A 23,796-nucleotide genomic window follows, 5' to 3' on the forward strand; every position below is an offset into this window, starting at 1 on the left:
TTCTTTAAACACACACTACATACCACCCCATGTGTGGCAACTATCAACAAACCTACCAGTGAGGTAAAATAATGCAATTTTTCTGAAAACGAAGAACACAGGTATGTTAGAGCTAGGAGTCAGAGCATCAGAGGGCAAGCTTGTGTGCTATGCTCCTTAAGCTTCTGATACTGATCCCCCTCCTTAAGTAGTACAGTAGCCCATGCACACTGTCTTATTATCAGCACTGCAGCTGTCAGGAGGCAACTGCATGAACACATGAAGCAGGATACACATTATCAGTTCCAGAAACCTGAAACAGGTCAGCAAACACCATGCACACAGCAGCTATGGACATGGGCTAAACCAGGCAAAGCTTTTAAATTATGCTTTTTATTTGTCTTTGTTATACATGTCTTCACCCCTCAAACAGCAAAGCTCTAAGATTCCATTTCCCTGGACAATTCTTGAATTCATATTAGTCAACTCTGCTGCAGAGAGTTAAGTTCCTCCCATGCACATTTTATCCTTATGGAGAAAAATGATAAAATAAATAAAATAAACAAAAAATAAAAGGTTTAAGGGAAAACAGAAACAAAATAGAGAATTAGAACCAAAAATACAGGAATTAGCAGCAACACAAAAAAGTGATATACTGCAATATGTTAGAAAGTGTGCAAGAGAAAAACCGAAGGACAGCCAGAACGAAAGGGAAGAAATCACACATCTTGAAAAAGCAAGAGACATGATAAATAAATTATTAACAAAAGTTCAGTAGAAAGCTAACTATGCGCTGCTCACTATGTTATTGTGCTAACAATGCTTGAAAGACCATAGAGGGCAAGAAGGCATACACAGACACATGGAGATACCACAGAGGTACTCAGTACATTTTGAAGCCTTACATTTCACAGCACTTGCTGTAATGATAGGTGAACAGAACAAATAGAAAGATCATTGTATAACGTTCCATATCTCAAGCAAGGTTTAATCAGGAAAAAAAAAAAAAGTAAAAAAGAGATGTGTCCCACCTGTGCCACACTTATATCTACACATGCAGTTATATTTGTAGCCTCTTCCACAATTCAGGCTTGAGAGCAAACTGAAGGAACACTGGCTTTGTACTTCTGCTACAGTAGGTCAAACGTAGTTGCACAGCTGGCTATTTTTCCACAGCTTAAGGACTTTTTCCTTAGCATTAGCACTAATTTCCAAGGCTTTATTCACGTTCTACTGTTTTTACAGTGTTTGCACCTATAGTCTTGTGCACAGGTCTCAGACTTGGGTAATGAAAATTCTTCAACTAAAGAACCATTACGTATTCATGTATTTAAAAATTAAAAGTATCCTTTAGCTGATCCATTATACAACTCTATCCTCAACGTTAAAATGTTACTTCCACTGTAAATCCCTGTAGTACTCAAGGGACAGACTAACCAAAAGGAAGTGGGAAGAAGACTTGAAATAACACTCACCACTTCCACAAATAATGGTGATGAATATACCCATATATATGCTATTCCCTACTTGCCAGCTGCTCCTTTGTTTTTAGCCTTCTATTCCTTGGGCTGAACAAAACCCAGCTCCCTTAGCCTCATTTTGTAAACCATGTGTTATAGTTCCCTAACTATATGGGCTTATTATGGTTTGCCAAAACATTTCATAGATTTGCAAAGTGGTAAGCATATAGTCTTCTGGAGTTCTGTTTGGATCACACATTTTCTTGTATTTCCCAAAACCTAAATTTATCTTTCACCCATATCCAGCAATACTACCTTCCTTCCTTCGAAAGAGTTATATATACTCCATCAGCTACTTAAAATCATCAGTACTGAAAAAAACAATCAAGTTAAGTATAAATGCAAAACACTCCATACATACAACAATACAGTGTGAATGAACCCATTTCTGGTTCACACTGTCTATAAACACCCACAAAAATTGTCTTTGTACCTGTACCTCAATTCATTCATATGGATCTGATTAACAATTTCTAAATAGGCTGGAGCAACGGACCTTCTACAAACATACATGCTTTCTAATATTATTTCTCTACCTCACAACTACAAGAAAAACATCCTTTCAAAGTCTTCCAGTGGACCCTTAATACTTACTCTTAGAATCACTGCATAATTCAGGCTATAAGGGTTCTCACCAGGGCTCCAGTCCAACCTCGCGTTAAAAGCAGAATCAGGTGAGAAATCAGACCGGGTTGCACAGTGCTTTACCCAGCTAGGTCTTTAAGACCTCCAAGGATGGAGATGGCAAGACTTTTCTGGGCAACCCCTTTCAGCACCTTGTAACTCTTGCAGTATGGTGTTTTTACTTGTATCCAGTCGGTATCTCCCCCATTTTCAGACACCCTCAACCCTATGCCTGAATTTTCAGGGCCATTACTTATTGAACACAAAGTGTAGATGGTAACCATGATAAACAGGGAAGGTATCAGGATAGACCTCTGTAATATGGGTAACCAGCCTCCAGATGGAATACTGGAATGCACTCATTTTAATGAGCGATGCAGCCATTCTTTCACGCACCTAGCTATCCACTCAAATAACCATAATATCCCAAGTTAGGTACAAGGATGCTGTTTAAAACTGTCAAAAGTCTTGCTGAATTCGAGGTAGACAATATCCACTATTCTCTCATCATCCACATATCTAGCCATCTTATCATTGAATGCAACCAGACAGATGAAGGATGAAGACTGCTGTTCCCACATTCTTATTCTATGCACTTGGAAATGGTTTCAAAGATGACTTGTTCCACTGTGCTCCCTAGAACCAAAGCAAAGCTGAGCTTCCTGAAGGTCTTCAGATGATCCTTTCTGCCCTTGCTGAGGAAAGGTGTAACGTTCCTTTCCCCATTTTTCAAGGTCCTTCCTGGAGCTCCATGACAGAGTGCCTTCACAATGACACCAACCAGTTCCTTCAGCTCTATTGGATGCCTCTGACTCTGTCCTCTTTATGGTAGTTTCTTTCAGCTTAGTACCACTCCTAGACACAGAAGACAAGTAAGGCTTGTTAATGAAGACTGAGATAAAGAAGGGACTAAGTATCTCAGTCTCACCTATGCCTCATATCACAGAGTCACCACCCCATTCAGAAGCAGGATGAAACTTTTTAATTTTTTTTTTAAATGGTAGTGCAGCAACAAAAGCTCTTGTTATCCTTGACATCACTTGCTAGTTTGAAGTCCAGCAGAACTTTGTCTTTCCAAGTATCATTCCTTCAGGACTGGACAAAGTTTCTACACTGCTTTTGTGTAGCCTGTCCCCGCTTTCCAGTACACACCATCTCTACACTGCACCTGTGTCATGAATTCCCTATATAGCCAAACTGATCTCCTGGTTCTTCTCTTCATCCTATCTGGATGGACTGTTTGAGTGCTGGGAGGATGCTGTCTTGAAAGACCTGTTAGCTTTTGAGCTCTTTCATCTTTCAGAGTCGCTTCCTATGGGATCATACCTACCAGTTCCCTGAGCAGCCCGTCTGCTCTCTTCTGACATCCATAATCTGTCCTCTGCTACTCTTGTATCTCCACTCCAGATCTTCAAATTGTTATTCCATGATTGGTACAGCCAAGGCTGCCATTGATAATGTTGATCCGCTTTCAAAACTTGAAAATATGGACTTGTTGCAGTACTCCTGTAAGACTTCTACTGATATCACCAGGCTTTTGACTAGTCCTTAAATATGTAGGTATGCATATTAAGTGAACTTAGATCTTGACTTTCACTAACGAAATGTGTTAATTTACCTCAGTATTTTTTTAGGTGCTTGACCTTTTGCATGAAGAATGAAGATAAGTGCCTGCATCATTTCATGTGTGTGGTACAAACACAGAGACATTCAGAGCTATTCAGAAAACTACACAGAAAACAGCGTTGGAATGAGTCATGCTTCATAACATTCCACAGATATAATAAAATCTTCAACCACAAATGTTTGTGTATTCTTCCTAGAGTACATTTCATGCAACATGGAAGATGCTTCTATACAGAACATCATGAAAATTTCTAAAGTTTACTGCATTGGAAAGATGAAGAAGAATTGCCTTTAAACTGAACAAAAATGCATGTTATCCATATGGTGATTATTTCAGACTAAACAAATCCTTACATAGTTGGTACAGTATTGCTCAGTAGCCATGATAACAGCTAGCTATTCCAAAACAAACTGTACAATCATCATTTAAACACCCTTCCAAGCAGGGAAAATGTTTTATCTCACAACGTGTATTAACTCTTTCTCAAGGGAGTCAAACTGTAGAATAGTCATTCAAGGATTATATTTAATTCAGGGCAAAGATGATACTAGTCAGCCAAACTAGGGAAAGTAGCTCTTCCAAAGAGGTGGAAAAGGTAGTCAAAAGTCTGCCAAGAGCCTTCAGGCTGCTTCTTCCTTATCGAGAGACTGATAATGCCTGGAAATGAGGCTGATCTGAACTTAAACAGAATCCCAAACATGGATGTCTATATGAAATAAATATGCAGTCTGAGTTTGGCTCCTATAGTGGTAAAGAAACCTAGGAACACAGAATTTGCTAGAGTGTTATTGGGAAGTTTGAGAAATCAGTAATCTTAGAGAATAAAAAACAACAAGCATTCGGGAGTTGATCTAAACACGCAGTTAAAAATTAAAGCATTTTAGGATGTCTATTTCAGTGTATGTTCTTCCAGAAATGTGCATCTACGGTGTGTATATATACATACATATATATAATAATATATATGTATATATATAACTTATACTGCCATTATGAGTCACAATTCTATATTTATTCTAGACTACCTTGCCAACATACAGTTATAGTGATGACTCTGCAATCATACCAAAAGGCATCACTGGAGTAGAGGAGTACCACAAGTTTTGCTGGTCACTTGACACCCCTAAAGCCACAAACATTATATACAAGTCAGAATCTCTACAGATATCTCATGCATTCATTTCACATTTAATTCATATTTACAGCCAAAAAGAAAAAAAAATAACAAATTAATCTATTTTCTAGATTATGATTTTTTTCCTTGTTTATCAATTGTAAACTACAATGTTCATCATTCATACCCAGACAGTGATACATTGGCCCCAGACACCAAGCAGTAATACTGTTCTTCAACACAGCTCCTTGAAATAAGACCCCATGTCACGAATACCACTTCCCTTCACAATTTTTGCAGCTTGGACTGCCCACCATTTGAGGGCTGTTTCTGACCATTTCCTCCCAAAGACAATCAAGGTTTCCAAGTCTAAATATCTAGCAGGCATATTTTCTTGTAGGTATGTCACGGTCTACTGCAATACAACACCCCTCGTGGATTACTACAAAAAGCTTTACAAAAATCAGTAATAGGAGCTTAGAAGAAAGCACATGACTATCATTTCACCTGATAGATACTAACAGTAACAAGAAAATTTGTACCAAGCTTTTTGTCTAAGCAAAAGAGACTTAGTGGACATGGCCTGGAGTGACTCCATCAAAATTTCAACATACAATGAATCTAAATGACTGAAGTTTACAAGAAATCCATTCACAAACAGGAATACAAGAGAGTGAAAGGTCAGATCCCAAGAGGAGAAAAAAAAGAGAGAAACACAAAAAAAGAAAAGTACATAAATTGTCTTCTTTCACTTAAACTCTTAAATTTGCTGACAAACAGATACTCTCTTTAAACAATAAAGAAAGAACTATTAAAAAATATGAAACTCTAATAGTATGATGTGGCACCTCTCAAAGAATACAGAAGCATTTACATGCAAATGGATTCACACCTGGATGTCTTAGGTAGCTGCCACTACATCCCCATTTCTGGAAATACATGGTTTATGCAGCTGTGCTGACTGGCAGTCCCACCTCTCCTAACTAACCACAAAGAAATCTCAAAATCAAACCCAAGGGGCACATCATCATCACAAGAGAAAGGTATTTACACTACATCTACTTTATCTTACTTGTAAACACGCACTTTATTGATTCTGAATTTGTATGTTCAACATCCTAAACTTTCCCAAATAATGGGAAGAGTGAAATCAATTGCTTGTTAACTTGTAGTGTTCATTGGAGTCCCTGCAGACTTTCCCCACACATTTACCTGCCTGTAGGGAAAAGAGTGTAAACACACAGAAGTTAAGATCTCTCCTCCTGTCAGCCCATAAACTATGTAGTACAACAATACAAAATTAAAAAACATATAAAAAACATATTTGCCACGTACATATCTGCACAGAATTTCCTTTAGCTTGACAGATAGGCAGCACAGTGCTGTTATTTCAGAACAGCAACAAAATACAGAAAAGCACCACATTGTACTCTTTGTGTATGCACACACACACACACACGTGTGTGCATGCTGGTTCAATGCCATTTCATCTTGTTGGTTTTGCATCACACTGATTACCACAGCTCACTGTTGAACTACACTAGTCAGCAACCAAAGAAGGCTTCACTAGGATTAGTAGGTAGCTACTGCACAAACCTGGACAAGGATATTGGTCAAAAGCTGTGCAGAGGAAAAAGATCTGGGAGTACTGATTGATGCTCACCTGAACATGAGCCAGCAGCGTGCCCAGGTGGCTAAGAAGGCTGACGGCATCCTGGCTTGGATCAGGAATAGTGTAGCCAGCAGGGCCAGGGAGGTGATCGTCCCCCTGTACTCAGCTCTGGTGAGGCCACACCTCGAGTACTGTGTTCAGCTTTGGGCCCCTCACTACAAGAAGGACATCGAGGCCCTGGAATGTGTCCAGAGAAGGGCCATGAAGCTGGTGAAGGGCCTGGAACACAAGTCCTATGGGGAGCGGCTGAGGGAACTGGGGTTGTTTAGTCTGTGGAAGAGGAGGCTCAGGGGAGACCTTATTGCTCTCTACAACTACCTGAAAAGAAGGTGTGGGGAGCTGGGGGTCAGCCTCTTCTTGCAGAGAAGATGGGATTAGAGGGAATGGCCTCAAGTTGTGCTATGGGAGGTTTAGGTTGGAAATCAGGAGACATTTCTTCTCAGAAAGAGTAGTCAGGCATTGGGACGGGTTGCTCAGGGAAGTGGTGGAGTCACCGTCCCTTAGGGATGTTTAAGGAAAGGCTGGACATGGTGCTTAGGGACATGGCTTAGTGGGTGACAATGGTAGTAGGGTGATGGTTGGACTAGATGATCTTGGAGGTCTTTTCCAACCTTAATGATTCTATGATTGCTGATTGCATTGCTTTTCCACTCACCGGTAACAGAGATTCTCCTTGATACACTCAATTTCCTCAGCTGCCTTTTAAAGATAATTTCACATCCATTCTGGTTGGAGCATGGCTCTCAAGGACTATGCACCAATTATAAAAATTAGGACTACTTCCCTCCTGAGCCCTGTGTTAGCTCTCTCATTAGGAAGCACTTCAGGATACTCTTGGGGTACACTTTACTATATACCCAGCTAGCATTTGTAACAGGGACTACAATTTTGTAGTAAACAAGAGGAAAAAATATGGAGAAAGACCCTCACTTCCCAGCTTCTGGAACATTTACAGAGCAGTAAATCACACACTAACTTAAGGTTTGTGGAGAAATTTAGCTTTTCAGAATAGCACATCTTTTTCTCTTAAAGGACTCAAACAAAGTTTATGCACTTGGATAGTTAAATAATCAGGACTCTCTCAACTCCTATAACAGTACTCTAAGGAATCAGAAATGAACAAGAAGGAATGCGCAAAGCCCATTGCTTCCAACCTCCTTAACAGAGAGGATTTCTCACTGTTTTTCCCTCTCACTTTATGCTACTATTATACCCACTCAGACAATCACTCTGTGGCTTAGCACCAGGTGGGAGGCTGCCTTCCGCTGGGCTGAGCACACCAAGGGTGCAGTGGAAGCTGGAGCAGGAGGCTGTGTGAACACTGCCACAGAGATCAGACAGCTGCCCAGGTGTCTGAATGAGCTCTCATTCAGACTCCTCCTGCTTTGTCTACAGAAAGGGAAAACAGTCTTGCAGGGCTTATGGTGTGAAAAGGAACTTTTTATTAGGTCAGATTTTGATTACAAGAGTTTCGTTCGTTCCAGTGGCGTCCTCCCTTTTCCAGGCATCTCTCATCTTATCAGCCTAGAGTTTATAGTGGAAAACAAACATCAGACACACAGATTTCCATGCAAACTGAACAATAATCTGATAAATCAGAGCCAGATAGCATTGCTATATTATCTTTTGTCACAACAGTGTGTCAAGATCCTTCTCTACATAGGAAGATTCTGTGTGTGATTTATTGGTATTACTAAATGATTTCTATACACAAAAATTCAGCTGATTAATTTACTTTAAATATTTTCCTGATACAGCATATTAATAAGAACAACAACAACGAACTAGCAGGAGCATGATTAGATGTACCAAAGTCTTCCTCCTTTGCTCCTCTTTAAGAGACCCTGGTAAAATTTTCCTCTGACAGTCTGAGAAGAAATATGATAAAGACTGGGAATGGGGCAGAGAAGTGAGGATAAAACTAGAAAAACAAACAAAAAATAAGAACAAACAAACATACAAGAACACAAAGGAACAAGCTCTGCTAATTTCATAATTTCACTTTCATAGTGCTCATGAATAACTGAAATGAAAATCCCTTATACCCTTGCTGGAAGCATATTTAAGCAATAGCTATTTACTTGAAAAATAAATTTATCTTGTAGGTAGCTGTATCTACCCATAGATTCCTTACAAATTGAGTGATGAATATTTTATGTCAGACTGTCCTTCATCTGATAAAAGATGTTAAGTGAACTATTTGTTACCTCAAAGTGGTTTTAAATACTTTCCAGGTACACGCTCCTTGAAACAAACTGCTATTTAGCTAAAGCAAGTAATAACCAGAAAAAGCATTCACCTCACAGAATGATGTTTTATAGGCATCAGAGATCTTCCAGGGAATTATAAGACAGCATTTGTTAGTATTCCCCTGCCAGTTCTATTTGCCCTGCCTTCCATGACAAAACATTTTTCCTTTAAGATTTTCCTGAACATTATGGTTAAGAGGAAGAAGGTATTTATATTAATTTAATAATTATCAGTAATCAGATTTAGAATAAAGATATTCCAATGCAATTATCTACACCTACTTGTTTTTTGCATCTGTATTTTTGTTGTTCTTGTTCCCTATACCTGTATCCCACTTTGAAAACAGGTGGGTACCTTCCATTTGCAGAAGACTATTCCCCCAGATAATTTTCCAGTTAATTCACAGACAGACAGCCTTCAACATTACCTTGTGTGTGTTTGTTTGTTTGTTTTGTTTTGCCATTGGTGCAAATACAAAATGAAGAAATACAACCTCACCAATAGTGGACTTCAGATGAGCCTGTTTACTAATCACCTGTATCACACTGCTTCTTTGGCTGACTCATGACATCCATTAAAACACAAAACCCAACAAAATGTTTACACTACACATCTAAGTGCAATGTAAAGACTCCTCAGGAACGGTATACCTAAGCCGGTACACTCACACAGCAAAAGGCATCTTCCAAAGACACTGACTCACTCAAGCCTGGAAGTTATCTACAGGCAACACACTCCTGAGTTAACAGGTAACCTGACCTTTGAAGGCATAGCCAGTTTTTACATGCACCTGTAAAGGGTCTGGTCAGTCAACCTCAATACTGAGTTCTGCCTTTACCCGCACAGTCACAGGCAGCTTAAGTAATAAAACATGTAATTGCAAGCAGATGAAGAGTCGCTGATTGCAAGTGGTGTGAAAAGAATACTGTGGCACAGAACAATCTGTGCTGATTTTAAAAGAGTATTCCTATTTATTCTGTGAGCCTCAACAATATTAAGTATCATGTTGCAATAACAACAAAGACTAGAACAAGTTACCTCTTCTAATTACTAGCATCACTGATACATTCAATTTTCAAAAGCATAATTCATTTTACAAAAAAAAAAAGAAGAGGACAGCAAGTTAATCTAGTTGATATTTAGAACCAAGGGCTCTGATTTTTGTTCCAATACTCAACCCACCTTACCCAACAACTTCCTTTTGCCTGTAATCTCAGTGGTGATGACTGCTCTAAATATTAACTGCACGATTTAAAGCCTAATAGCCTAATACATGACAATAAAACAGCATCGAAAGGTGCAAAGAATCTTTGTGACATAGATTCACAATGCTGACAGTTTAGGACTACTCAGTAGCCTGACTGGCTTGGATGTAGTTTGTAAGACACTCAGAGCTCAAGCAAGTATTCTAAAAATAACCTCCCCAGGAATGTGATTTGAGGGACAGAATATAAGAATTGCTTTAATTGAACTATACTGACCTTCGAAGAAATTACTTTTTATAAACACTTTTTAAATAACACTGAACTTTCTCAGTCTTTCCAGTCTGAGAAATGAATGATGAATTATACACCAGTATCTCTAACAGAGTATTAAGAGTTACTGTTCTGCTACAAACAGGCAGTTTCATTAACTTCAAATTAGAAAGTATTAATCATAGTCTACTATGCTAAATCACTGTAGATTAGTGACATGGCAGCAATATAGCACTGAGCTGTCAAGCGAGACATACAAATACAGTGGTAATGTATATGCTACTTCCTTGTACTTTTGAAGGACATAGAATAAGAAAGTCAAAAATAGCATTTCATAATACCTCATACTGCTAGTGTCACACTGCTGGTATTTACTTGGCTTGAAATTTAATGAGTCAATGAATCTCCTTTTTTTATACAAAAACTTCTTGTAGAGGAAGGGCCTGGTGTAAAGTTACCAGATTTGCAGAAAGAGAAGGCCAGGCTTGTTTCCTCACATTGCAACACCTTTTCTAATTTCAATAAAAATATATTCACTTCTGCTTAAATTTTTCCTTATTTTATGTCCATACATTTTGAGAGTATCGTTACAATTCAGCTACACTTTTATATAAATAAGAATACCATAAAACTATCAAAGAAAAGCTACAATGATACATGCCTTTTGACTATCTGTATTTAAATTATAACAAGACTATAGATTGAAAAGCACAGTGTTCTCTGGACTGTACAACACAATTATCTCAGCAGCAGCACTTTTAAAAGAATTAATGGGTGCAGTGCAGCCAAAAATGCCAGCAGCAATTAATCTATCACCTTGATAATCAAGTTTCTTCCATTTTGTACTGAGGAGTAAATTAACAGATTAAAATGCCTAAATATTTATTAGCCAATGCAAATTATTATCAAATATAAATAATAGAAGGGGAAAAAAAAAAAAAGGTTGTTTCCTGGAAAATTCCTCTTTTAATAGTGATAAAGAAATGAAGGAGAGCATTAAATTAAGACTCTCTTATCCATGGATATCTAATGAAACTAATCTTCTGTTTATGACTAACAATTTAAAATTAGGGAAATTAAGAAACTAGTCACTGCCCAATACACGATTTGTTAAACAAGAAAACAAGACAGTATTTTAACTTTTTATGAACTGGTGAGAGGTATCAAGGAAGAAAGAAACAAGACCCAGACATCCTCAGGACAGCAGTAATTTTTATTGCCTTACCTCAGTGTCCTGTAGCCTGCTATGTAGTCTGTAATTTTCAGTCATTTTCGGCTGCTGCTTCCAAAACAGCAGAAATACCTTTTTTTATTAGCTTAGTACATCTTAATTATATGTGATATATTTGAAGTAGTTTTCCCATTTTATAAATATTTTATTTGCTTCATGAATGTTTTTAATGCATGATTTGACAAAAATTCATGCAGACACCATAGTATTTCTTTCTACTCAGAAAGGCATAGTCACTTCGTATGGTGGAGTTCCCAAGTTTTAAACACAGAGCATGGTAACTAATAATAAATATTCAAGAATTCCTATATCTGGACAAATAATTGGAACTTCTTTCTATTAAATATTTCCCACACTTGTTTGGACCTATTACCATTGCCTGCACCTGCACTGCCTTGTACACATTTACATCATGCTAATTAGGAAATCAAACAAGCAGACACGCATTTAGGAAAACTAAGCTGCTAATACAGCATTTCTGCTACAGTTTTAGAAAACACTTTAAATTAGGTCCACATTCAGCAAAGCCCACTGCATATTTGAAACATTCTGTGCATATGACTGTGTGAAATGTATGGAATGCCTCTCTCTAGTGCACACTCTTTAGCTGCCAGAAAAATGTGGTATACAAGCAGCTGGCACCAAAATGATCAGGCCATCCTGACCTCAGTGCAGATGGCTTGCTTTCCAGATGTCTATTACTAAACAGTTGCAATTTGTTTTCTGGCTACAAAGAACCTGATCCTATGGACACATGCAGAGGTAATGACACCCATGCTACTTTCAAGAATACTGCCAACTGAATTTAATGAAAATAAATCACAGAGACTAAATAACTAGTATAGATTTTTGCAGAATAAGAATTTCTGTCAGCCTCACTGAAAACTATATTGCTGAACAGAAAAGGATGTAAAATGTTCATGTTGTGTTTTCAGATGCAGAGACCTTAACTAATTTATAGATAGCATGTAAGATTATTGAAAGGATAATATAATTTACCTTGGACTTACTTACGATCTAAATGTATATGTACACAGCGTCAGTTTTACCCAGAGACTAAATAAATGAAAATTCACCCACAGAAAATTCAAGACAGGGATAGGAAAATACCATCAAAATACACCAGTAATAGAACTTCTATTATGCTAATACAAACATGTAGAGGTGACCTGTGAGAGTACAGTTTTGACACTACAACTATATAGAAATCTTTTTGTGTTTTTAGAAAACTAGTTCAGTCATCTTTAGTTCACAGGACTAAAACAGTAGAGACTTTTCTCGTATGACAGAGAAGTACAGGTCCACTGCACTAAAATGCATTGCTGTGCAGAAGCTCTGCCAGCTATGAAAACATCTCCCTGACCAAAGTTTTCAGTTGACATTTCATTGCTTTTACAATAAATACACTGATCCCTTTACTTGGTTTTGGTTGGAGAAGAGACAGGCAGAAGCAGGCTCCCTTGAAACTAGTGAAAACTTTCCCACTAGTATTACCAGGTTTTGAATGAAACCCTTTTGGCATCTATCCATACATCTTCTCTGTGTACGCAATTCAACTGAGCAAAATAGTGCAAAGTTCTGCATCCAAGTGCAAGGTCTTGCACCTGGATCAGGGCAATCCCAAGCACAAATACTGGCTGAGTGGAGAATGGATTGAGAGCAGCCCTTATGAGAAGCACCCGGGGGTGCTGGTGGATGAGAAGTTTGACATGAGCCAGCCAAGTGTACCTGCAGCCCAGAAAGCCAACCAGATCCTGGGCTGCATCAAAAGAAGCCTTGCCAGCAGGTGGAGGAAGGTGATTCCCTGCCTTTGCTCTGCTCTTATAAGACCCCACCTGGAGCACTGCGTTCAGCTCTGGAGCCCCCAGCACAAGAAAGACATGGAACTATCGGAATGAGCCCAGATGAAGGCCACAAGGATGATGAAGGGGCTGGAGCACCTCTCCTGTGAAGACAGGCTGAGGGAGTTGGGGTTGTTCAGCCTGGAGAAGAGAAGGCTCCGGGCAGACCTTATAGTGGCCTTCCAGTACCTAAAGGGAGTCTACAGGAAAGCTGGGGAGGGACTCTTTGTCAGGGAGTGTAATGAGAGGACAAGGAGGAAGGGCTTTAAACTAAAAGAGGGTGGGTATAGATAATATATAGGGAAAATTTTTTTTACTCAGAGTGTGGTGAGGCACTGAAACACGTTGCCCATAGAAGCTGTGGATGTCCCATCCCTGGAAGTGTTCAAGGCCAGGCTGAATGGGGCTTTGAGCAACCTGGTCTGGTGGAAGGTGTAATCCCCACCACGGCCAGGGATTAGAATGGGGCGATCTTTAAGGTCCCTTCCAACCCAAGCCATTCAATGATTCTATGATTCTAAATAAACCTGTCCCCATAAATACCTGAATAATTTCCCTTCTTTCCTCAAAAACAAACTCAGAAAAGTATATGTATTTCAGAGGGCAGACATATATTAAACTCAATCTAGATTACTGTGACACTTACTGGCTGACTCCCAGATTTAAAAAAGAGTGTCTGGTAAGGCATGCTTCTTTGTTAGCTTTGCAATCTAAAGGAAAAACAAACAAACAAACAAAAAAAAAACAACCAAGGAACTCCTCCTTTACTCCCTACTGACTTTTTAAAATCTCTGTGTTCTAGTTGGGCTCTGAACTGCTTAAGAAAGAACTGTTCTGTTTTGTTTTAAGTATCTAAGCAGCACTGCAAAACATTTAAAAGCAAACATACAAGATTTATTTATTTTCACATACACAAGTGTATTTTCACTAAAGTATGTTGCCTATCTAGGTAGTGAGGAAAAAAATGCATACAAAATATATTATTGTGGAAAATATGTATAGTTTTCCATGGTACCTATTTCCATCCAAACTATCTCTTCTTGACATGAGCACTGGATGTTCGAAGTCCTAATTTAGATCAGATTAAGTTGCAGAAAAAGTAACACAATCTGAAAGTATTTTATTCAGCAAGGCTTTTAAATTTTATCTGGTTCGTTTAGAACTATTTATTGTTGTGAAAAAAAGTTTCCAGCCTTGCCACCTTACTAGCACATAGACTGGACATTTTTTACTCATTCTCAAGATCCTTCCTCAAAGTTTAAGTTCATAAACAGCTGGAATCATCCTATGAACTCCTCAATACATATCTTGAAACCTTTGCAAGACGGCTAAAGAGAAGTCGGAAAAAATGACAGATTTTTTTTTTTCTAGAAAGCTATACTAACAGCAATAGCATAAAGACCATCAAATTGCACCTTAAAATTGCCAGCATGATAAAAAAGAACTGACTCAGAGGGCAAACACACAGACAGGGTAATAAGCCTGGGCAAATATAGTGGCTTCTCATCATTATAGATGATGCTATTTACAGTAAATTAAGCTCTAACACTTCCAGTACCAGCATCATCCACTGTAAAGATATTTCAATCCATCTACAAATGGTCTCATTGCCACAGTTTCTAAGCACCACACAACTTTAAATATTTAGCTTTACCACATGACTGATGGGTCAAGAAGTTGTATCACTGCATTTTTACAGACAGATTAGCTATATCGCTGAGGCAGACACTTCAGAGGAGAGCACAGAACTGAAATCAGGCTTCCCTATTCCCCAGGCATCCCTAGCCAGAGCACCACATTTAATACACAGCACATGCAATGTGATAGTATAATATAAAAGCCTAACAAAAATTAGTTAAGAAGGGAGAAGCAAAATAATAATAATAATAATCATCATCATCATCACCAAAAAAGTAAAAGAAAAAAAGAGCAAGCAAACAAAACACACACAGACAAATAATAAATACATTAAAAAAAAAAACATCAACAGCAACAACCACAAACAAGCTACCCAGAATCCACTGTAGTCTTTCAGGTTAGTTATTGAACTTCTTTATTCAGTCTTTACTATCTCTCTATATACTTACCTATTTACTTATACAAACACACATCTCCGTATATATATATATATATATATATATATATATATATATGTACATCTATATTCACGCAAATACAAAAAAATGAGTGCTTTTTATTTTAATGGTGAGGCATGCTCCTACTGCAAAACTGATGCTTTATCTACGTCTCCTTCCAGATGCAACCGGACCATATTGACTAGCAAACTACTTACATATTTCAAAAAAAAAAGTAACTTCTGCAGGGAAGAAAAAAAATTGCACTGGAGAAATAACAAAAAGATCCTGTTAGAACTTAAATTTAAGGATTTATCTACTCAACTAACCACTAGAATACTTCGTACTATGATATGAAACAGTTAACAGAAAAAAAAACACAGGATTACTGTTTCTAATCATACCACATTCAACAACACTACAATTCCTTCACATACACTATTCTGCTTATGCAATTTCCCCTTAGGAGGGGCAGGGAAAATGAGAAGTAAACAAAAAAGGCCTGAAAATAACCATGACAATTTATAGAAACGTTAAGTGCTTTCTTTACCACCCCCCACCTACCCCTCCAAACCTTCTGTGCTTCTTCCCTGATGGATATGGAAAGAAGAGGGAAAGGGCAGCTAAAAGCCTCCATATCATCTCCATGTCAGAGGGTACATGACTTTTGTGTACAAAATGTTAACTAAGTGATCTGTTCAAACTTCCTCTAGCAACTGATTTTTCCACACTAGAAAAAATGAAGATTTTCATGGTGGAAAAAGAAATGTCAAACTACATCAGATCTGCTGTTCACAGTGGTTGCCCTCTCCCAGCACACTGGGGATGCTGATACTGGTAGTAACTGTAAAATGAATGTGAATGTACAGTATCAGACCATAAATGACCATTCACACTATCAATACATTTTCTAGGGTATCCAATCCTGATACTTTTGCATTTCAGCTCACATAATAATTATTTTATTTTCCTAGCCTCGTAATGTTTTAGGATTTAACACTGTTCTCAGTATGTGATAGGAGAATATTACACAATATATTCAGCTAGAAGGTACTGCATGTGTGGAACTAAGCAGGGGCCAAGTGAAAGAATGCAGAGTTTATCTCTTGTGGTTAATGGTTCATATCCAGTCCAGATCAATTGTGCCTGAAACTCACTACCATCTCTGTTTTGTTACCACTGAATTGGTGGAACTGGAGTAGCTTGCAGTGATGAGTTTTTCCAAGCTACAAAGTTTTAATTATCACCTGTGTTCTAGAGCACAAATAGAACACATTCACTTTGAGTCCATCAATGTTGCATACTTTCCCATTCATGTAATTTTATAAAAGCTAAATATATGGCTGATAATATTAGTACTTATTAAGACAAAAGGCAGCAGTGGCTCTCGACAGCTATCGCATCCTGTGAGACAGTACTCCCTACTGACTATCCATCTTGTCTGCAGTTCGTTTGCTGAAGTAGCTGGGAGATGATCTCATCATAGAATCATTAAGGTTGCAAAAGACCTCCAAGATCATCTAGTCCAACCATCACCCTAATACCATTGTCACCCACTAAGCCATGTCCCTAAGCACCATGTCCAACCTTTCCTTAAACATCCCTAAGGGACGGTGACTCCACAACTTCCCTGAACAACTCGTTCCAATGCCTGACTACTCTTTCTGAGAAGAAATGTCTCCTGATTTCCAACCTAAACCTCCCCTAGCACAACTTGAGGCCATTCCCTCTAATCCCATCTTCTCTGCAAGAAGAGGCTGACCCCCAGCTCCCCACACCTTCTTTTCAGGTAGCTGTAGAGAGCAATAAGGTCTCCCCTGAGCCTCCTCTTCCACAGACTAAACAACCCCAGTTCCTCCTCACAGGACTTGTGTTCCAGGCCCTTCACCAGCTTCGTGGCCCTTCTCTGGACACATTCCAGGGCCTCAATGTCCTTCTTGTAGTGAGGGGCCCAAAGCTGAACGCAATACTCGAGGTGTGGCCTCACCAGAGCTGAGTACAGGGGGACGATCACCTCCCTGGTCCTGCTGGCTACACTATTCCTGATACAAGCCAGGATGCCGTTGGCCTTCTTGGCCACCTGAGCACACTGCTGGCTCATGTTCAGGTGAGCATCAGTAAGCACCCCCAGATACTTTGCCTCTGCACAGCTTTCCAGCCACTTTCCCCCAAGCCTGTAGCACTGCATTGTGACCAAAGTGCAGGACCCAGCACTTAGCCATGTTGAATCTCATCCCATTGGCCCCTGCACATCGACCCATCCTGCCCAGGTCCCTCTGCAGGGCCTTCCTACCCTCTGGCAGATCAACAGTTGGTGTCGTCTGCAAACTTACTGGGGGTGCACTCAATTCCCTCATCCAAATCATCAATAAAGATATTAAAGAGGATGGGCCTCAACACCAACCCCTGGAGAACACCACTGATGACTGGGATTTTTCATATGCTTCTTCAGGCATAGTATTACTTCCTGAAGAGTATGTGACAACTTCAAAAAAAAAAAAAAACCAAAACTTAAGAACTCAACCAAAACCGGTTGTTATTTTTCCTAGAGTTCCAAAGTTGGAATTCAGAGAGGCAACTCTTTAGATGATGTGATGGATCTTAAACACGAGTAACAATGTAAGAATGTAAAATGTAACTTTCTTTGGGGCTTTTACTTACTATATTAATTCTTCCAAAATTCATGGCCATTGATAGTTGCTCATAGTTTCTGATCAGCCATAATTAAAAAAAAAAATATTAAAAACTTAAGTACATGTGAAGACACTGTAACAAAATTTGAAAGGATAGCATTTACCCAGTAGTTTATGTAAGGTTCAAGTTCTTCTTTTCTGACATCACCTAACATATAAAGAACAAAACACAGATTTATTGCAGACTTCCTAATCTTTCAGTTGAAAACAAATGACAACATAAGCAAGTAGTCTTAAAATTTTATGTCTGTCATTTACAACTAAAAAGCTCTTTGCAGGTACTGAAATATGAAAGGTAAGGGAAAAAAAAACACACACACACACAAAGCAGAATTTCAAAGAAGACTGCTTGCTTATTTTTCAAAAGAAACTTCTGCCCTCCCAGTTTCATCTAGCTACTATCCAGGTCCGCTGAACAGAAAGGAAGTTTGCAAAGCAGCCTACTCAGGTATCACTGTGTTTATTCTGAACACAACTAGAGAGAAAACTACGTTATTTGCCAGACTGCTGTTGAATTGATTTCTTTTTGAACTATTCCTTGAATCACATACACGCACACAGAAGCTTCTCTCTTTCCCTCCCTCACTGTAAACTATGAGGCATAGCAATGAACCGTTTCCTAAAAAGATACCATATATTTGTTTTTCTTAGTAACCTGAGGAAAAACAAATTATTGAATGAAAAGCTGGTACACTGTGCACTTCTACAGAACTTGGACTTTTATGCAGAAATACATGGAAGTTGCAACTGTTAGCTACCATTGCCTATACTGAGCTTCAATAGCTCTAAACATTGTTTCATCAGAAAAACACCATGACCGAGCACAGTATTATCAACTTCTGCTAGGTTAATAGGGAGGTAGACGTGTTTTGTTCTTTGGAAGCTTAAATCTCATCTGTGTTTATATCCTTGACATTTGCAAGAGGACAACAATATCTCAATGGTAGGAACAGAAGTCAGTGCATGGCTCCAAGGAGTTAACAGTGTGTTCTTAAAGAGGATTCAAGGCCCATTGTTTTAATTGCCTGTAGAACTGTCAGGTAACGTGGGGAAGAATACTTCAGAGAACCAGTAGCTAACCGGTATTTTTTCAGAACAACTAAGCAGGAATATGGCATAATTAAGGAAGGGCTGCTACAGCTAAGAAAAATTTCCAGACTGCCAAATTTGGGTTTGAAGCCTTCAATTAGAACTTAACTCAGTTTAAGATCACCACTTGCTTACATACCAAACATTATCACAGGAAAAGGAATCCAAGAGGTCTCCCAGTCTTGGAAAAGCCACCACACTGCTACATTTGCATTGTACTACACTCAGCCATCTGCTCTTAAGCTTCCCTTTATCCAAGTAGGTTGCAGTTCTGTTTTTTCTCTTGGTCTCTCAGGAGCACATCCTAGACACCAGTTTCTCCTTTCTTCCAAGATGTTCTATCTATTCATATCAGGACTTCTGCAATTCTGTTATGAGCATTCCATAAAACTGCTACAAGCCACATTTTTTATATCCCATCCTCCCAAACTAATGCACAAAGCCACAGACAACAGGACTTCTTCTGTTCAACACCCTCAGAAATATTTTAACACCAGGTCTGCATCCTCTCAGCAGCAGCTGACAACATTTCAAGAGTAGTTTGGCAGTCAACATTTTCAGACCCAAATCAGATGTTATGAACCACCTCAGACAATCAGTAGTACCTAGTGATCATCTGTCTTACTGACACTATTCCTCCGCAAGCGCCATCAGTTTCCAGCTCTCCTTGGAGAGGAGAGTTGTCCAAGAAAGAGCTGGACAACTCACCAGAAAACCTGATGGACCCTTCTCTCAAATGTTTGTAGCTCCAGATCAGCACTGGGCCCACTGTACAGTATTCAGAAGCGTTCTTGCATCCTGCCTTTGGTACCTGTACTTTATAAAATCCAGTGCTTCTTCTCACTCTGCATATATTAACAACACATTGTGGAGTTTCTTTCTCTCTCCCATCCCACAGCTGAAACAAAGTCTTTGCCTGATAAAGCACAATCCTTCATTCTTCCCTGTTTCAACATCTTGTGTTTATCTGTGAGTTTCTGCATCACTCAGGGTCACAACCAGTGGTTCCACTTACGGAGAAATTCTACAGCTTCCAACTCCTTCCAGGGGATATAGAGTAGTTGTATTGATTTCTGAGTATAGAGGTAACTCTCTACTCAGTTACCATCATCACATTATAAACAGTAATAGAACAGGTTCAGACAAACACAGCAGTGATAGGAGAAGTATAAAGCCTAAGATAAACTACATGCTATTACACGGATAAGAATGTGATTCCGATTGAGTGAAATCATAGATCTGCAGTTAAAGAATGTCTCTACAGAATAATTTTTCAATGAACTGTAAGTTACAGACAGTTTACAACTTTTTATTTTAAAGTGCATGCTTCATTCTCCACAATTCCTTACAGACAAATGACAAATATTCCCTTACCAATGAAGTAGATGGTAACCTAAACTAGAACTGTTGTGTTTTTTTTTTCTTTTAATAATCAGAAAGGAAACAATAATCCCCCTTCCAGATGTGTTTAAAGAATCACAAAAGCCACAAGCAAGTTATTTTTTCCCCAAACACACCTAATATATAGCTTTGGGAGACTTATCCAGGTAGAAAGCCTGAAAAAAAAAGAAATTCTCATCACTTCAATGTGAAGTATGAAGGGAAAAAAAAAAAAGCCAACCCTTCAAATTGCACCATCTTTTTTTAATTGCTTAAATAGCCCATATCTTAGCACCACTAAGTAAAGGCACCACAGTAAGATCAATTGTATTCAAGCTTTGTAAGAAAACATTTTTCCTTTTCACAGCAAAATTGTCCATCCTAGCTAACCCAACATAATTCAATAGCAAGATCATTCTGATGAGTGGATATTAAAGCTAGACAAACACACTACATTGGCAGAACTAGAGTATTTCAAACTAGGTGTTTGAAGATTGTTTCTCCCATCTAATGCGCAAAGTCACAATAATCACTGTTACTGAACTCCCAGATACCACTACAAAGATTTGTGTTATGCATATGGTCTGATAGGGCATAGCTTCAACATCTTCATATGAAAGGAAGAAGATGAAAGAAAATAGCTTGCACTTTAGAACAGGTTTGCAATTCCCCCCCTTTTAGCAAGAATAGCAAAACTATATACTGATGTCCAAAGATGCACCCTCACGCAAAATTTACCAGACAAGTCTTCAGTGAATGCCTGGCAACACTGAAGTGTTAAATAAATATATAAATATTTTTAAAATCCCTTCTGTATCTTCAGAGTTTTCAGTTATGTTCCATGTGAGCCCTTCCAAGAAAAAATCTGGTAACAATGTTACCAGGCTTCCCGCAGGTCTTTCATACACTTGCATGCAAGAATGAGCATATGTGAAGTGAAAGACCAATACAACAACATTAACTACATCAAACTAATACAATGTAAGATAGAAGCAGATCTTGTGGTTAGTTTTTGTCATTCACACTTTCTTAAACGGCATGTTAAATATCTGATAACACAAACACTGAGTATACGACATATCTAGTATATGTTGAGTCTGAACTCTTCATATACTGGTTTACTCAGATGGAATCATAGAATCCTTAATATTGGGAAAGGCCTCTAAGATTATCTAGTCCGACCTTTAACATGGCTGACCCAAACCTAAACAAGACTGTAACCCATATATTTCAGCAATCTTGTCAGAAGTTACTCAGCTCACTCTCAACAAATCAGTCCCAACAAGCGCTGGGTGTCTAGACCCGTGTAGGACTGAGCTCATATTCACCCACCTCGTTGACAGCATATTTACTTCCTATAGATACAGCAGTTCCTGCTTTTCCCCAGTCATCCCACCGTGCAGAATCAGGGAGAGTTTGTTTTAGGTTTCAATGTCAGCCCATTTATCAGCCTGTAAAGACCAAAATCTGAACGAATAATTGTTTTGGATGCAGCCATGACCCGTATTTCCTGTGTTTTCTGTTTCCCGTTTTTCCTAAGTTTGCCCCGTGCGCATCTTAAACAGCCTGCCCACAGGTAACGGAGCCCGCTCAGCCACCGTTCCAGGGCGAACCGCTGCCTCCCGCACCCCTTCGGACCCCAGCCGCTGCGCATCCCAGGGCTCTGCCGTACTCTACCGCCCTCACAGAGCGTTTGCCAAACGGGCAGGAAGAGCAGCATAAAAGTAAAACCTTTTTTTTTTTTTTTTTCTGTTGACACATCTACAGTGTGGCTTCTTTACCTCCCACCCTACCCTGCTCCTCTATTTTGCCTCGTCTCCCTCGGCAGATCCTGTCCTCCAGACAAGCGGGACAGACCCCCTCGAGCCGAACTCCACCCCTGGTTAAAGTCAGGAACTCGACAGCACGAAGCTAGCTCGGCCCTGCCATCCCAGCCAGTGCCGCCTCGTCGCCGCTCGGCACGGGGCGAGCCTGGGCGCCGCAGCCCGCCCGTTAGCGGCCCGGGACGCCCCGCCGCCGGCACCCGACCCGCGAGGCGCTGAGGGGAGGCGGCGGCAGCGCCCTGAGGGGAAGGGCGAGGCCGCTCCGTGCGGCGAAGGCGCGAGCCCCCTTTGCCGCCGAGGCGGCGGGGGGCATGCGGCAGCGGCGCGGCTGGGTACTTAACCGTCTGTCACGGTGAGCTGGGCGTCCTCCTCTCCCGGCTGCACCTCCAGCTGCAGGGCTTTCTGGCTGGGGCTGGCGAGGCGCAGCCCCGCCAGCAGCTCGTCGCTGAGGAGGAGCAGCTTCACGCCGCACCGCAGCGGCCGCTGCTCCTGAGAAGACGACGCAGCCATCGTCCTCGCCGCACCACCTCGGCTACGAGCCGCTGCCCGACGAGCCGGACTCCGGCGAAGCTGCTCCCGCCGCCGCCTTCTACCAGCCCCAGGAGAAGACTGCAGAGGAGGCTTCACCGAGCGGCGGAGACACCCCCGGCGCTGCCCGGCACCTGCCCCGCAGCCTCGCCCCGCCCCGCCCCGCCCCGCCCCTCAGGGCGCTCCCCAGGCCCGTGGCTGAGGGCGCAGGCGGCAGCGGGCTCCCGAGGTCCGGCAGCGACACCTCCCGGCCGCAGCTCCGCCACCGCACCGCGGGGAGCCGGGGGCCTGTGAGGGGCCGGCGGGCGGCCTGGGCCCGGCACGGGGGAGAGGCGGCACGGCTCGTGTCGGGCTCCACGTTCGCACCCGGCCCCTTGGGACAGAGCCTGTGGCGAGGATTTTACGGGGAAGAGGCACTGAAACACGGACAGTTCGGCTTCTCCTCCCCCCACCTCGATGTTTACAGCTCCAATTTCGAAGAGCTTAACCGTGTACCTAACATTAACCAGTAGGTGTCGCTATTTTGCTATAAAACGTTTTCTGATTTTTTTTTTTTTTTTTTTTTCCTAAAGTCCTGGTATGGGGGAAAAATATATTTGTTTTTTTTTTTTTTCTGCTTTGTTTGCGTCTCTATCAAAGAAACACGGTGAGGTTTAACTTTAACTAATGAATACTCGAAAAGTGCTCTGAGCACTGCTCAAAGTTTAAACGGGCTTCGGCTCATTTTCCAGGCATTATTGCAGTAAGTACATCAGTAAGATCTCCAGACCATGACATGGGCTAGCTTGTCTCTAGCTGGCTGGAAAGTTAGAGAATGTACTTGCACTGGCTGAGTCAACAGGTCTGTCTCCCAGATGGACAGAAACTTGTTCCAC

General features: G+C 40.4%; 1 protein-coding gene across 4 annotated transcripts in view; it reads right to left on the minus strand.

Moving 5' to 3' along the window:
* The window catches only part of LOC308185822 (histone-arginine methyltransferase CARM1-like), a gene marked incomplete at its 3' end in the record, with an annotated part of 77,953 nt that extends 54,872 nt beyond the window's left edge, over positions 1-23,081 (minus strand). Inside the window, exon 1 of one of the 4 annotated variants that reach the window (XM_080574380.1) lies at positions 22,735-23,081. In XM_080574380.1, coding sequence (XP_080430506.1) covers positions 22,735-22,903 — 169 coding nt within the window. In that variant the 5' untranslated portion in view covers positions 22,904-23,081. The remainder of the gene's footprint in view (positions 1-22,734) is intronic. The other 3 variants (XM_080574378.1, XM_080574377.1, XM_080574379.1) reach the window with 3 other exon arrangements.
* Between the last annotated feature and the right edge of the window lie 715 nt (positions 23,082-23,796).

This window comes from Anser brachyrhynchus (assembly GCF_964034855.1).
Source record: "Anser brachyrhynchus genome assembly, chromosome: Z".
NCBI lineage: Eukaryota > Metazoa > Chordata > Aves > Anseriformes > Anatidae > Anser > Anser brachyrhynchus.